At 47.9% G+C, this 15,787-nt stretch overlaps 1 protein-coding gene across 1 annotated transcript in view; it reads left to right on the forward strand.

Moving 5' to 3' along the window:
* SHOC2 (SHOC2 leucine rich repeat scaffold protein) overlaps positions 1-15,787 on the forward strand; it is a 39,268-nt gene that overhangs the window by 8,550 nt on the left and 14,931 nt on the right. The window contains exon 2 of the mRNA XM_066601415.1: positions 1,932-2,849. Within this exon, the coding sequence (XP_066457512.1) occupies positions 2,150-2,849 (700 nt within the window). The 5' untranslated portion in view covers positions 1,932-2,149. The remainder of the gene's footprint in view (positions 1-1,931; positions 2,850-15,787) is intronic.

The raw sequence follows: 15,787 nt of genomic DNA on the forward strand, positions 1-15,787 counted from the left end.
GCGGTGTCACTCTGGAGATAGCGGAGCGCTTGTACTTGCAGTCAGAGATCTTGACGAGACGGCGAGGATCATAGACTATCGCGGGACAATCGCGGCGGGGCTCCTTCTCACTGCATTGTATGCAGATCGGCTGCAATGCCCCAGGTGGGTTCTGGGCAGTGCGGTCAACTGCTGGTCCTCAGCCCCTCCCCCTTGTCTAAAGATTGGCGCTGTCGATGGGATGTAGAAAACCTTGATTTCCAGTTTCTATTTCCTTCGCATCAGCGCTTTGTTTCTCCGTTGTCCGGCTCTGTCCTCGGAGCCAGGCAACAGTAAGGGCAGTGCGGGAGCCGAGCAGCGCCGATTGAACCCATTGATTATAGTAGGATCAGTCTGCCTGCCGTTATGCAGTCCAACGTTTCCCCGATGACATGCCGCTACATGGAAATCGGTAATGGAGACTCCAAATGGAACCTCCGGTGCTATTGCCAACAAGTCACATGACCATGATGATGACCATCGCCAACCTGAATTGCAGATCTACATCTGCGTTGGGGATGACAATGCAGGAGCTGTAAAGTGTGGGGGAGGGGAGGATGTCTTAGCAACTACTCGGAGTCCTCCAAGTGTTTGGCATATTTTGATAATGACCCCCATGACTGTGATTTAAGCTCTTCCGTCAGTTATCTCTTTACCTTCAGTGGGCAGTAAGAATACTGGTGGGAAAGGGGGAGAGAACCCTTTACTGGAACGTGTCGTCCTGGTCGGAGAGCCGCTGACGCGCTCTTGGATTATCTGCCGTCAGTCACACTTCAGGTTTTAGCAGTTCTCAGAACTTTTACCTTTCAGTTTTCATTGTGTTTTGGGCATGAAGTTGGTGGTGGTGGTTTGCACCTTCTCAAACATTCAGCTTTGATTGTCCGCAGGATGTAACAATTGTGATGTAATTGCGATACATTAAATGAATGAGACTCTGAGCCCTGTGCTTACAGCAGCCTCTGCAAAGTGTGTGACAGGCAATCAAAGCTGAACGCTGCAGTAGTGGGTGCAACATGACTTAAAGGGGGATTCCAGCACAGAGCTGGGGGAGGTTGGTGCTGGTAAGTTGCAGGACCTGTGAGCAAGAGCCTGCACTAAGGGCCCAGACATGCGGAGAATTATGGTCACATTTATTTATTTATTTTAATTTAATTTATTGTACCAATATATCTAACATTAAATTTAAGAAGCTGTCTGCTTCCTGCACAAATCGGCTCTATGCATGAGCACACCAGCCTCTGCGGGTCCCGGACGATGGACCCCTGCTGACTGATCTTAGGAGGGGATCAGTAGTTTACAACTGGACAACCCCTTAAAAAAATATCAAGATTTGCTACTATTAAAGTTAAATGCAATATTTCCCAGCTGGGCTTCCACAGATTGACCATACACAGGTTCCCTGGCCTTGCTGCAGCTCTGGGTGTAACTAGAGCGTAATATGAGTTAAAGGGGTTGTACCACAATTGCAGGTTATTGCCGCTCTGAATGGAGCGCTGACCGAGCATGTGCGTTCATTTCAATGGGGCTGATGGAAACGGCCCGGCAGCACCCGCTCGGATATCTCGGCAGTCCCATTTGAAAGAGAATGCAGCGATAATGCACTTGTGTGACCAACGCTTCATTCAGTCTCTTCCTCGCTGCCGGAGGTGCCATAATCTGAGGAAACGGGACTCTTATTCTGATTGGTGGGAATCTCAGCGGTGAGACCCCCACTGATCAATAAATTATCCCCTATTCCTGTGGAGAGGGGATAACGTGCAATTTTGGTAAAACCCCTTTAAGTCAATATAGGGTGTTTGCAAGCTTATTTGCTGCTGCTGCCGTTTTCGAGGCGTTCTCCGCACTTCTGCTGCTTTTCTAATGTACATTATTGATACGTTCCATTTTTCATAGTTTTTTTTTCCTTCCTGCAGATCTAACCTGGAACCGAACTCCGTCTGCTAATCTGGAACCCCGTTACTACGTCTGCCGTCTGCTTGGATTTATTGGTTGCAGCCTGGAATAAAACATGTAGCTCGGAGATACTTGATCCATCGGCTACTCCCTTTTTTTTTTTTTTTTTTCTTAATAGAGGACAGTCCCCGGCGCCGTCCATGTTGAGTTCATGAGATTGTTGGCTTAATCTATCATTATGAGCGGCAGTATAGGAAAAGATAAGGACCCCAAGGATAAAGACCCCAAGGGGCTCACTACGGTCAAAGACCGGGAAAAGGATTCTAAGGCCTCTGGGGGTCCCGCAAAAGACATCAAAGACCTTAAGACCAAAGTAAAAGATGGCAAGGAAGGGAAGAAAGACGCTGGTGGAGCGCAGCCCGGTGTGGCATTCTCAGTGGACAACACGATAAAGCGCCCCTCGGGGGTCTCCGGCCTGCGGAAGAAGGCCAGCAATGCGGAGGTCATAAAAGAACTGAACAAATGTCGGGAAGAGAACTCGACTCGCTTGGACTTGGCCAAGAAGTCCATTCACCAGCTTCCGACCTCCATCAAGGAGCTGACGCAACTCACTGAACTTTATTTATATGGTAACAAGCTGCCGTCGCTGCCAGCGGAGGTGGGCAGCCTGGTGAACTTGGTGACACTGGCTCTTAGCGAGAACTCTTTAACCAGCCTGCCGGACTCTCTGGAGAGCCTGAAGAAGCTGCGGATGCTGGACCTGCGGCATAACAAGCTGCGGGAGATCCCTGCGGTGGTGTACAAGCTGAGCTCCCTCACCACCCTCTTCTTACGCTTTAATCGTCTCACTACTGTGGAGAAGGACATTAAAGCCCTGGCGAAGCTGACCATGCTGAGCATCCGGGAAAACAAGATCAAGCAGCTACCCGCGGAGATCGGTAAGTGTCTGCTGAGGGGCTCGTGGGGCCCCGTAATGGATCTCCACTTGAAGTGCCACACAAGAATCTTAACGGGCTTGTACCAAAATGGTACATTATCTTCTATCCATAGCTTTGGGCATAACTTGCTGAACAGTGGGGGTCTCGCTGCGGAGCCCCCTGCTAATCTCTTCATTTTTGAACTCTGTGACATCGGCATGAAGAAAGCAGCGGCAGGGCATGCGTGGTACCGCTTGGGTATCTCCTCAGCCCCATTGAAAGTGAATGCAGCGCTGGTGGTTACGCGATCGCCGCTCCATTCAGTCTCCTCCCCACTGGGTCCAGAGCGGCAAGTAAAAGGTGCTGGCAGACGCTACTTGGCTTAGACCTCAGCAATTTATGAATTTCCACTTAGTGCCCGGAAAACCCTTTCAATCCTCCGCACTGCTCCGTTACCTGGCGCCATTCATCCTGATCCTCTTGTTTCGAGGGGCGCGGCGATGAGACTCCACATAACAGTCTAGGTGCCGCAGTCGTCAAGACAGTAAAGCCCTACGGCCAAATATTCTCAGTAGGAAGAGATTAAGCAACTGCACTTGGTGCTTTTGGTTCTTCTGGCACCTTTCCTCACTTTTAGTCCCCCCCCCCCCATGTGATCAGCAAGTTATCCCTTATCCTATGCGTAACAGATAAGGCGCAATCTTGGTACAACCCCTTTAAGACTTGTCTTTGGTAAATCGGCTTATCGGCCAACCTAAAAATGCCCAAAGTCTCATTAGATGCGATCTGATTCCTACAGTCATGTCACGCAAGCGGTAAAGTTTAGGGCAGCAGTAGTGGTGGCGCCGCTGCCAGCAAGGCAAGGGTGCACAGACAGCCCTTTACTAAACCTTTTAGTAAATGACAGTCCTGCGACCGGCTGTACAGAGCGCCGCTAGTCATGTGACTATCATTTCATTCAGAGGAGACCCCTGGGAGCAGCGGTGGGCAGAACCAATATATGCCGGGGGCTCCTCCGACTTGATTGCTGCCCAATGATAAGTTGTTCGGGAGGCCCGACGTTACTGCTGTGGTAGGTGGCTGTGGTAAGTGATTTATACTTGTATCTATAGAATAATTACCAAGAGAGCTGCTAATAGTCTCTTCTGCGGCCACCAGAGGTTTGGCGATTTTTGTGCCGGCCTGGGCTAGAGCGAAGGACAAGGAGTAACTCAAGATGGCTTAGTGTATGCAAAGTTACTCAGGGATGCTTGAAAAATGTGTAAGGGCCGCCCCCTACAGGATGTCTGTTCTGTCTTAACGTTTCGGAGTTGGGCGCAATTCTGGCCAGTTGCAGAGCCGGTGTAGTGCGTCGGTAGTCTTGGCATTGCCAGTTCACGAGAGCCAACAGGCTAAAGATGGCGGAGACCATGGTGGGACCGAATGACGGCCGACACAATCAACTACAGCTAATGTTTCCCTCTCCGGTCCCAGAACTGGAGGGTCGCTTTAAGGGCCTTTTACTTGGCCTAACAATCAGGCAAGGAAGGAACGTTCTTTTGCCCAGCAGGTCCGTGTGCTTAGTTGCTCCGGAAAATCTTTAGACGCTTTTCGCATGTCGGGGCCATGTGACCCCCTCATTCTGCACTGAGGACCCCATAATGACAACAGAATAGGAGAAATCATTAAAAGCCTCTAAAAACGGAAAAATTAGCATTTTACATTGACAGAAGTGTTCACACCCCTTGGTCTGACACCTAACACTTAGCTCTGGCGATGCCATTTCTCTTGATCCCTACAGTGAAGCCTGGTGGTGGAGCATCATGCTGGGGGAGGGGAGACCGGTCAGGGTGGATGGAAAGCTGAATGAAGCAAAGTATAGATAATGACACCCTGATCCAGAGCACAAGGGACCTTAGACTGGGCAGAAGGGTCACCTGCCAACAAGACAATGACCCTAAGACCCCAGCCAAGACAACACAGGAGGGGCTTAGGGACAACTCTGTGAATGTCTTCAGTGGCCCAGCCAGAGCCCTGAACCCAATGGGACGGCTCTGGAGAGACCTGACAATGGCTGTCCACAGACGGTCCCCATCCAACCTGACAGAGGGCAGGAAATCCCTAAATCAGGGTGTGCAAACCTTGTGGCATCATCGCCAAGAAGGCTGGGGGCTGGAATCCCTGCCAGAGGGGCTCCGACTAATACGGAATACAGGGGTGTGAATACTTATGTCACTGCAGGGTGGGAGTTTTTCATTTTTAAACAATTTTAGGATTTCTCCGGTTCTGTTGTCACTTTGTCATTATGGGGTTCTGAGTGCAGAATGAGGGGAACACAAGGCCACAACATAACAAAATGTTAAACAAAAAAATGTGGGGGTCTGAAGGCTTCCGGGACCCCCTGTAGGTTCCGCTGATTACTTCACGATTGACCAAACACGTCTTCATCAGGCGTCACTTCTGTATTCGGTGCAAAAAATTAATTGTCGCATCTTTCCTTGTGAGTGGGTTTGTCGGCCCTTGTGCCGCCCTGGTGGACAAGCAGTGATCCTGCTGATTGGCAATCACCATATTGAGCTCGTTAATTTAAAGGGACCCTGCGGTCACGAACCTGCCTCTGCAATAAAGACAGTGGAAGGACAAAAGTGAAAGTCGCTTCCTGCCTGTCATCGGTGACACTTAACCCTTTGCAGTCCCATTTTGGATTCAGGGTTTTCTAGGGGGCTTTCTCTTTCTGCCATTATACAATGGCGCCATCTGCTCGCTAGAGCAGTACTGCGTTATGGGACATGCTTGAGAGGCCCCCGACAACAGAGCAGCCAGTAATCAATAGTAAGAATACCCTGCCGGACGTTTTCCAACTTCGGAGCTGTACAGACTTCAGTCAGAATGTCTTTAGACGTCCGACAATGGATTGGAAAGGGTTAAAGAAAAGTTATGCGTCAAAACATGAATTGTGCAAGCTGCCATTTCCTGCTGACCCGTAAAGCAAGAGCCGCAGTCCAGGGCTTGTCAGGGATGGACATGTATCCATGCATGTCACTGCATGTTTAGGGAATCTCCAGGACGGATCATCAGTCACAGATCGTTGGTGTTTGTCCCTTACCAACCAGCCATGTGAAGTGGTGGCGGTCCCTGTGTGCACGCTGCGACCACCTCACTACATGGCTGGCGCTGCGCTGTATACCATGTGTCGTCACTTGTTTGGTACAGAGCCGCTCTTAGACAATGTGACTGACTGAACGGGATGTCACAATCGTGAGAAGTCATAAATGGGATGGTCCCAGAGACCCCGTTAACCTCTTTGTGACCAGTGATGGTCATTGTCAAGTTGCAAGAGGCATTTATTACTTTTTTTTTTTTTTTTTTATTGACGAGGAAGGGGGGGTGGGGGGAGCGTCCAGAAACTCCATCATATTACTTAGTTTTGTTGCAGCGTTAACCCTTCAGTAAAAATAGGTAAGCATATATTTGGTGAGCGCCTTGCTTCACTCATTGGGAGAGCTTTACACTAGAACAATATGGGAAGTGAAAGGCAAAAATATACAGCTAATTAATACATTTGAGAACCTTGTTATTAGAAATGAAAAGGAAGAAAAAGACAAGAAATTCAGAAGGAAAGTAGAGGAGCAAGAGACATCGATCACAAACTAACACGTTCCTACACAAATGCACAGAGCATGGGAAACAAACAAGGGGAATTGGAGCTCCTAACACAGAAAGAGAAATATGATGTCATCGGCATCACGGAAACTTGGTGGAATGATACACATGATTGGATACAAGGCTTGAAGGATGCAATGTATTTATAAGAAACAGACCTAATAAAAGGGGAGGAGGCGTTGTGTTGTATGTTAGGAAAACATTCATCTCCACAGAAATTCAAGCTTCAGAACTGGGAGTTCTGTAGAAACTGTTTGGGTAAGAATACAAGGGGAGAACAACAGAAAGGACACCATTGTAGGCATTTACTATAGGCCGCCTGGACAAGCAGAAGATATGGAGGAACTCCTACATCAGATGGTCAAGCTCTCAAAGAAGCCCAACATAGGGATCATGGGAGATTTTACCTATCCAGACATTTGTTGGGAATCTCTCAGGTAAAAGTAATGGATCCAACAGATTCTTATCCGCTCTTGGTGACAACTTTATCTTCCTGAAGGTAGAAGAGAAAACAATGGGATCTGCTATCTAGGATCTATTCTTACCAACAGGGAGGGAATGGTTGAGGAAGTAAGGGTGGCTGGGACCTTAGGGGGCAGCGATCATGCTGGCCCTGGATGGTGGATAACAAGGCGAGGAAGACCTGAGAACACTCAGACCTCGAGGTTGGATTTCAGAAAGGCAGATTTCAATGAACTCAGAAAGTGGGAAGGAAGAATCCAATGGCTGGATGTTCTTAAGGACAGAAATATCCAAGAAGGTTGGGAAATATTGTGAAATGAGATTCTCAAAGCACAATCGTTACCAATCCCTAAAAGTAGGAAGAATGGGAAACATTTAAAGAGACCCGGATGGATGAACACTGAACTTGTACACATGTTAAAGAGGGAGAAAATATGTTTATCAAATGGAAAGAGGGGGAAATATCTAAAGAAGAATATAATGGGGTCTGCAGAAACTGTAGGGCAAGTGTCAGAAAAGCTAAAGCTAAAAATAAATTGAGGCTTGCAACAGAGGTCAAAAGCAATAAAAAGTATTTGGGGGGTCAAAAGAAAAGTCAAAGATGCTATTGGATGCTTACAAGATGAAAATCGTGAATTGGTTAAGAATGATGTTATGAAGGCCGAACTTTTAAATTCCTATTTTGTATCTGTTTTCTCTCAGAAAGTAAATGTAACATCAGCGGATCTTTCCTGTGCTATTGGGGGAATACAAGAATGCAGATTATCTATAAGCAGAGATAGTGACTAACTTACATGAATTCAAGTCTCAAGGTCCAGATGAATTGCATCCTAGGATACTAAAGGAAGCAGTGGAAGTAATTTCTGAACCACTCACCATAATCTTTGAAAATTCCTGGAGAACAGGAGAAGTCCCAGAAGATTGGAAAAGGGCAAATGTTGTCCCTATCTTCAAAAAAGGGAAGAAGGATCCAGGAAACTACAGGCCTGTGAGCCCGGCTTCTGTACTGGGAAAGATCTTTTGAACAAATTATTAAACAGCATATATGCAAGTACTTGGATAAAAATGCAGTAATTACCCAGAGCCAGAATGGGTTTGTAACAAACAAGTCATGCCAGACTAATCTAATGTCCTTCTATGACAGAATCACCGACTGGGTTGATCAGGAAAATGCGGTGGATATAGTTCATCTTGACTTTAGTAAAGCATTTGACAAAGTATCTCATACTATACTTATCGAAAATATGACCAAATCTGGGATTGACAAGGCAACTGTTAGGTGGATTCACAACTGGCTGAGTGATCGTACTCAAAGAGTGGTCATAAATGGCTACACATCAAAGTGGAAGAATGTATCAAGTGGGGACCACAAGGCTCTGTCTTAGGCCCAGTGTTCAACATTTTTATAAATGATCTGGTGGAGGGAATTGATTGGAAACTGATCAAATTTGCCGAAAACACAAAGCTAGGAGGGATAGCTAACACTAGGGAAGATGGAGAGGATTCAAAAAGATCTAGAAAAGCTTGCACAGTGGGCAGCGACTAACAGAATGGTATTTAACAAGGAGAAATGCAAAGTCCTACATCTGGGCAAGGAAAGAAAAAAGCACATACAGAATGGGAGGAGTTGGGCTAAGCAGCAGCACATGTGAAAAAGACTTGGGTATACTAATAGATCATAGACTGAACATGAGTCAACAATGTGATGCAGCAGCCAAAAAGGCAAACACAATTCTGGGATGTATTAGAAGCATAGTCTAAATCACATGAGGTCATTATCCCCCTCTACTCTTCCTCAGTCGGACCTCATCTGGAATACTGTATCCAGTTCTGGGCACCCGACTTTAACCTCTTAGTGACCAGTCCATAGTGTTTTTATGTTCTTCCCAAGTGGGATTTAATCCCTTAGAACGTAGAAACATGCTGCCTGCAAGGATTAAAGCCACGTGGGCTATGGATGTGACAGCTCCATGCTGTTGATGCCCACAGGTAGCCGATAGCATGGAGCTGTCATCCCGGACTGCGGGGAGTTCCCCACCCCATCCAATGGATAGCGCTGATCGCATTAAAGTGCAAAAAGTTTTTAAAAAGTTAAAGATTCAGCAACTCTAATGGATTGGATCCATGGAGGCAGCTGGGAATACCCACCCCGGTCTTCCGCGCTGTCCCCTGCTGATCTGGTCCTTCGGGACCAGACACTGGCCTTGTAGAAGAGCCGCATGTGCAGAAGGCCCTGAGACGCAGGAAATTTGAAGTCTCTTGACTCCCGGCTCCTGAAGGTAGCTGGGAGGCAGGAGATGTCACCGGAGACCGCGGTGAGAGGCCCCCGGGCCCGTGATTGTCGTTGTCCGAAGGAAAAGTGTGTTTAAAAAAAAAAAAAAAGTGAAAGAAAATTTCACCGCCCCTCATGGATCGGATCCATGAGGGGAGGTGAAAATACCCCGGTCTCCCATGATGTCCGGCGGAGATCAGGGCCCGCCGCGGGCTTCTGCGCATGCACAGAAGCACGGAGGACCCAGGAAATGTAAAATTCCCCTGCACCCGGCTGTCAAAGATGGCCAAGTGCAGGGAGATGTCACCAGGGACTGCTGTATGCGGTTCCCGGTCACATGATCACGGTTATCCATCGGATAACCGTGATCATGTAAAGTTAAAAAGATTTAAAGAGTTTAACGTATCCGTGAGGAGAGATAAAATTACATAACTTAGGTCACCCGATTTGCCCCCTGATGGGAAATATATCCGTGAACCTTACTTTGGCTTTGGTGCATGCGCCCATCAGCATGATGATGGACGCATTCGCAAAAGTCCAGGATTGCCCGGGAAACTTAGTCTTCCTGCTCCTGCCTACCAAAGCTAGCCGAGAGCCTGGAGATATCACGGGGGGCCGTGGTATGCGGTTACTGGTCACGTGATCGCCGTTATCCAATGGATATGGTTATTTTTAGGGAGTCCATTTTTTTTCTCCACAAGTGAGCAATGGGGCCTGGAATCCAACGGGTGTTCCCTCCATTATAGGCCTAGCCGTGTGTCTTGTAAGTAGATTGGGGCCACAATCTGTATATTTCTGAACACTGAACAAACGGGGATCCATTTTGGGGGAATTGTCTTCATTCTTATGTGTGCTGTAGAAAAAAAACTGTTTTTAAAATGACAGCATTGCCAAAAAAACAAAAATTGTAATTTTTTTTTCTCTTCTGCTTTGCTTAGATCCATTCAAAAACTGTGGAGTTAAAATATACATTACACCCCTAGATGAATTCTTTAAGGGGTCTAGTTTTCAAAATGGGGTCATTTGTGGGGGTTCTCCATCGTTTTGGTGGCTCAAGGGCTCTACAAGTGGGCAATGGGGCCTAAATCCCCTTCAGGCAAAATGTCTGTTCTGAAAGCCACTGGCTGCTCCTCTCGTTTTGGGCCCCCTTGTGCATATGGACATAATATTAGGGCCACAATGGGTATGTTTCCAAACACAGGACAAACAGAGGTATTCATTTTGGGGTGTAAATCCTCATTTTCATGTGCACTATAGAAAAAAAAACCTGCCTTTAAAATTACATATTTGCAAAAATCTATGAAATTTTATTTTTTCTAAATTGCATTAACTCCTGAAGAAAAAACCTGTGCGGTCAAAATCCTCCTCACACCCCTCAGTGACTACATTAAGGGGTGGGGTTTTTTTTAAAATGGGGTTATTTGTGGGGGTATCTATAATTCTGACACCTATGAGCCTTTATAATCTTGACTTGGTGCAGGAAAACAGTGTTCCTCAAAATGTTGTTAATTAAAAAAAACAAAAGCTTTTCAAATGTGCGTCCAAAATAACAAACAGATGGAAATATATATCTTTCCAAAAATATGTACAGTATGGTTTTGCACCTATTTAATATATTACAATTGAAAATGTGAAAAATGGAAATTAAAAAAAAAAATGTTCCTAATTTTGGCGCTTTTAATAAATATACACAATTTCTATCAGTCTATTTTCACCACGTATATGAAGTACAACATGTGACGAAAAAACAATGTCAGAATCACCGGGAGATGCAAAACCTTTACAGAGTTATTCTATGTTTAAGTGACACATGGCAGATTTCCAAAATTCGGCCTGGTCATTAAGGCGCAAACAGGCTTGGTCACTAAGGGGTTAATAAAAACATCTACAAACTGCAGCAAGGTCAGAGAAGAGCTACGAAGATGGTGAGCGGTCTGCAAATCATGTCCTATGAGGAACGGGTAAAGGATCTGGGAATGTTTAGCAGAAGAGAAGGCTGAGAGGAGACTTAATAGTGGTCTACAAATATCTGAAGGGCCGTCACAGTGCAGAGGGATCAGCCCTATTCTCATCTGCACAAGGAAAGACTAGAAGCAATGGGATGAAACTGAGAGGGAGGAGACACAGATTAGAGATTAGACAGTGAGGGGGATCAATGAGTGGAACAGCTTGTCACAGTTGGTGGTGAGTTCTGCTTCAATGGGAGTGTTCAGAGGCCAGACAGACATCTGTCTGGGATGATTTAGTGAGTCCTGCACTGAGCAGGGCGGTGGACACGATGACCCTGGAGGACCCGATGGCGTTATACAAAAGAACGCTGTCGTCCGCCTCCCAAGAAGCGGGGGGGCCGCAGCCATCGCCTCCCAAGAAGCGGGGGGGCCGCGGCCATCGCCTCCCAAGAAGCGGGGGGCCGCGGCCATCGCCTCCCAAGAAGCGGGGGGCCGCGGCCATCGCCTCCCAAGAAGCGGGGGGCCGCGGCCATCGCCTCCCAAGAAGCGGGGGGCCGCGGCCATCGCCTCCCAAGAAGCGGGGGGCCGCGGCCATCGCCTCCCAAGAAGCGGGGGGCCGCGGCCATCGCCTCCCAAGACGTTCTTCTCCGTTAGTTCCTACGGGCTGAGATTACAAGGCGAGATCGATACTTATTTACCATGCATGTAATCAGCCAACTTGGCCGCCCAGTCCTTAACGCTAAAGGACGTACACGTGTGCCCTCTGGGTGCGGGGTTGGTCTACAGCAAGAGCCAATCTGAACACCATCCACAGGGGGCGCTGCCTGCCCGTTAATGACGGTCATGACTGTTAACCCTATAAATGCTGCTATCAGATGTGACAGAGCCATTTACATACCCGGATTGGTTCCGAACAGCCTCCTTGGGATGAGCTCACGAGGAGTCATGTGGTTGTCATGGCAGCTGCCTGTCCGTACAGTATGGCATTGTATTAGGCACTCTGAGGGATCAAGCAATCGCAAGTTCAAGTCCCTTCAGGGGACTAAAAAAAAAAGTTTTTTAAATATAAAAATATGGTTTTTAAAGTTGTTTTTTTTTACCATATTTTCTAAAAATAAATAAATATATATTTTGGTACAACCACAACTTTGAAGTCCGGCCGATCAAAATAATGCATTATTTATCCCCAGTAAGAAAAATAGAAAATGCCAGATTTACTATTTTTTTTTTTTTTTTTTTTCGTTGCTCACCTCGTCTCCAAGAAAGAGTGTAATAAAAACCCATCGGTCTTATGTTCTCCACGATAGAAAGCACAGAAACCCCCCACAGTCTGTCGAAGGGCAGCGGTTACCGCTGAAACCCCCCACAGTCTGTCGAAGGGCAGCGGTTACCGCTGGCAGATGGCGGCTGGAAATATATTTAAGAAGGTTTTTTTTTTTTTTTTTTTTTTTTTTTTTTTTTTTTTTTAAATAAATACAGTAGAAAAACTGAATTTTCTTTGTCGTGATCGTATCGACCCGCAGAATAAAGTTATCGTTCTTCAGAGTTTTTCCGTCCAGCATATAAGTAGGGCCGTGGAAAAATCGTCCCGCGGACGGAAAGAAGGGTCACCATGATCAGAGTATATGGGGGAGGGGGTGTATCTTAAAGGGTTAAAGGCCCTGTACCAAGTTGGAGGTTGGATACTTTGTATACCCTGAATGTAACCGTCCGCCGCTGTGTAGGAATTGTCGCGGGTTTCCGTTGTCGGCCTCGGTGTTCGCGCTCCTTCCACCCCCCCACCCCCCCCCCCCCGACTCGAGGGATTTACATGATCCTCTTCAGTGCAGTGACAGCTGCAGCCGGGCAGCGGAGGGTTAAGTGCTGTAATCTCGCCCAGCGAGCGCTGACCTCCCGGCGAAGTCTCTCTGCTTTGGTGCAGGATAAAAATTCTTTTCCATTGACGTAGAATAGATTGAGGATCTTGCGATTGCTTCATCAGACTTTCCAGGAAGAGCGGCCGCACTGACGAGGGGTCGAAGCGGGCCAAGACGGAGAACCGCCAAAATCCGAGAAACCCATGAAAACTTGTGTTAATTTTCCAGCTTCCGCCTGACGCGCGTCGGCACGCATCTATTATCAGACGTAGGTTTCACTGATTTCCTTTATTTTGCACTTTCCGAGCGATTTGGGAAACTTATTTACACTCCATAGAAGTGTTGTAGATTTCTGCCTTTCCTTTCTGCGTGATCTGCGCCGCCGCCGCCGCTAGTGGTGTCATTCGTGTTGGGTGTGTTCACATGTGGCCAGACTGATGTTGATTTTCCGCTGTTGTGACTTTCGGGGTATTCCTGGTGCTCGCCTGTCACAACGCGGTATAACATAATACTGCCATCACTTCTACTGCGTCTTGAACGTCGTAGAAGCAAACGCTCGCTTAAAATTGCGCAGTTGAAGGTGTTTTTTTTTTCCCTCTCCCTTTTCTCCCCACCTAGAAACTTGTAAGTTTTCCAGCACATTATAAGGCGCGGTACATAATACCATTAAACAATACAACTCTCCTCTTGCTGTCAGTGAATGAAAACCTCATTCCCACCAGAGGCCGAACAGACCGATAATTCCCACACTTGAGAATTTATTAGGCCGTATGCAGTCTGCACCATCCACGACACGAGTGCCGTTAGTGCTGGCATAACAGTGCCAGGCTGCCCAGGAGAAAACCCAAGTGCGGGTGGCAGCCAGTGCTTGTGTGATAGAACCCTACACAGCCCTGACTGCAGACACTCTGTATTCAGCCCAGCCAGGTGAACCGCCCCCCTGACTGCAGGCACTCTGTATCCAGCCCGGACGGGTGAACCGCCGCCTGACTGCAGACACTCTGTATCCAGCCCGGACGGGTGAACCGCCCCCTGACTGCAGGCACTCTGTATCCATCCCAGATGGGTGAACCGCCGCCTGACTGCAGACACTCTGTATCGAGCCCGGACGGGTGAACCGCCCCCTGACTGCAGACACTCTGTATCGAGCCCGGACGGGTGAACCGCCCCCTGACTGCAGACACTCTGTATCCAGCCCGGACGGGTGAACCGCCCCCTGACTGCAGACACTCTGTATCCAGCCCGGACGGGTGAACCGCCCCCTGACTGCAGACACTCTGTATCCAGCCCGGACGGGTGAACCGCCCCCTGACTGCAGACACTCTGTATCCAGCCCGGACGGGTGAACCGCCCCCTGACTGCAGGCACTCTGTATCCAGCCCGGACGGGTGAACCGCCCCCTGACTGCAGACACTCTGTATCCAGCCCGGACGGGTGAACCGCCCCCTGACTGCAGGCACTCTGTATCCAGCCCGGACGGGTTCACCATAAAGTGACAAACCCCGCAGTCCCAGAATGGATTCTCTGCAAGTTTTGATTTACAGCCTTGGAGCCGTTGTGTGCTGCTGTGCAAATGCCATGACCTTATTGTGATGGACAGAGGACCCAGATGTGTCTATAGACCTGTAGTCATAACTTCTCTAGAGCTGTACTCCAGCAGAGTAGTGAGTGCAGCTCTGGAGTATAATACAGGATGTAACTCAGGGTCAGTACAGGATAAGTAATGTATGTACACAGTGACTCCACCAGCAGAATAGTGAGTGCAGCTCTGGAGTATAATACAGCATGTAACTCAGGATCAGTACAGGATAAGTAATGTATGTACACAGTGACTCCACCAGCAGAATAGTGAGTGCAGCTCTGCAGTGTAATACAGGATGTAACTCAGGGTCAGTACAGGATAAGTAATGTATGTACACAGTGACTCCACCAGCAGAATAGTGAGTGCAGCTCTGGAGTATAATACAGGATGTAACTCAGGGTCAGTACAGGATAAGTAATGTATGTACACAGTGACTCCACCAGCAGAATAGTGAGTGCAGCTCTGGAGTATAATACAGGATGTAACTGAGGATCAGTACAGGATAAGTAATGTATGTACACAGTGACTCCACCAGCAGAATAGTGAGTGCAGCTCTGGGGTATAATACAGGATAAGTAATGTATGTACACAGTGACTTCACCAGCAGAATAGTGAGTACAGCTCTGGAGGACAGTAGGATATATCACTGTGATTCCACTTTTTCGTTTAGATTAACCCGGTCTCTCTTGCGGTTGGCGTCCCTGTAAAATTTGACAGTGCAGAATTCTGCATTTTGTAGTCATGTGATTTTTCTCTTGTCCACAAAAGGAGTAAAAGTAATATTCACTGTCTCTTCTGGGTTTTGGCCGTGTGGCGCATGTATTTACCGAATGATTAGATTAAAATGGAAGCTTGTCTGTAATCTCCTTGTCGGCTCTTATCTGGGATTAGCGCCGTAATTCCCATCCAAACAACACTAATGAAAATGCAGCAAGTGGTAGAAACGGAGCAAAACCATTACAAGACGCCGTTGCTGCGGCCTATGCCCGCTACCCTGGTGGTGGTATTCTTTGGTGGTTGCCACACCCGGCACCCTGGTTTTGGTGGCATCTGGTGGTTGCCGCGCCCGGCACCCTGGTGTTGGTGGCATCTGGTGGTTGCCGCGCCCGGCACCCTGGTGTTGGTGGCATCTGGTGGTTGCCGCGCCCGGCACCCTGGTGTTGGTGGCATCTGGTGGTTGCCGCGCCCGGCACCCT

This window comes from Eleutherodactylus coqui, chromosome 4 (genome assembly GCF_035609145.1).
Source record: "Eleutherodactylus coqui strain aEleCoq1 chromosome 4, aEleCoq1.hap1, whole genome shotgun sequence".
Taxonomy (NCBI): Eukaryota; Metazoa; Chordata; class Amphibia; order Anura; family Eleutherodactylidae; genus Eleutherodactylus; species Eleutherodactylus coqui.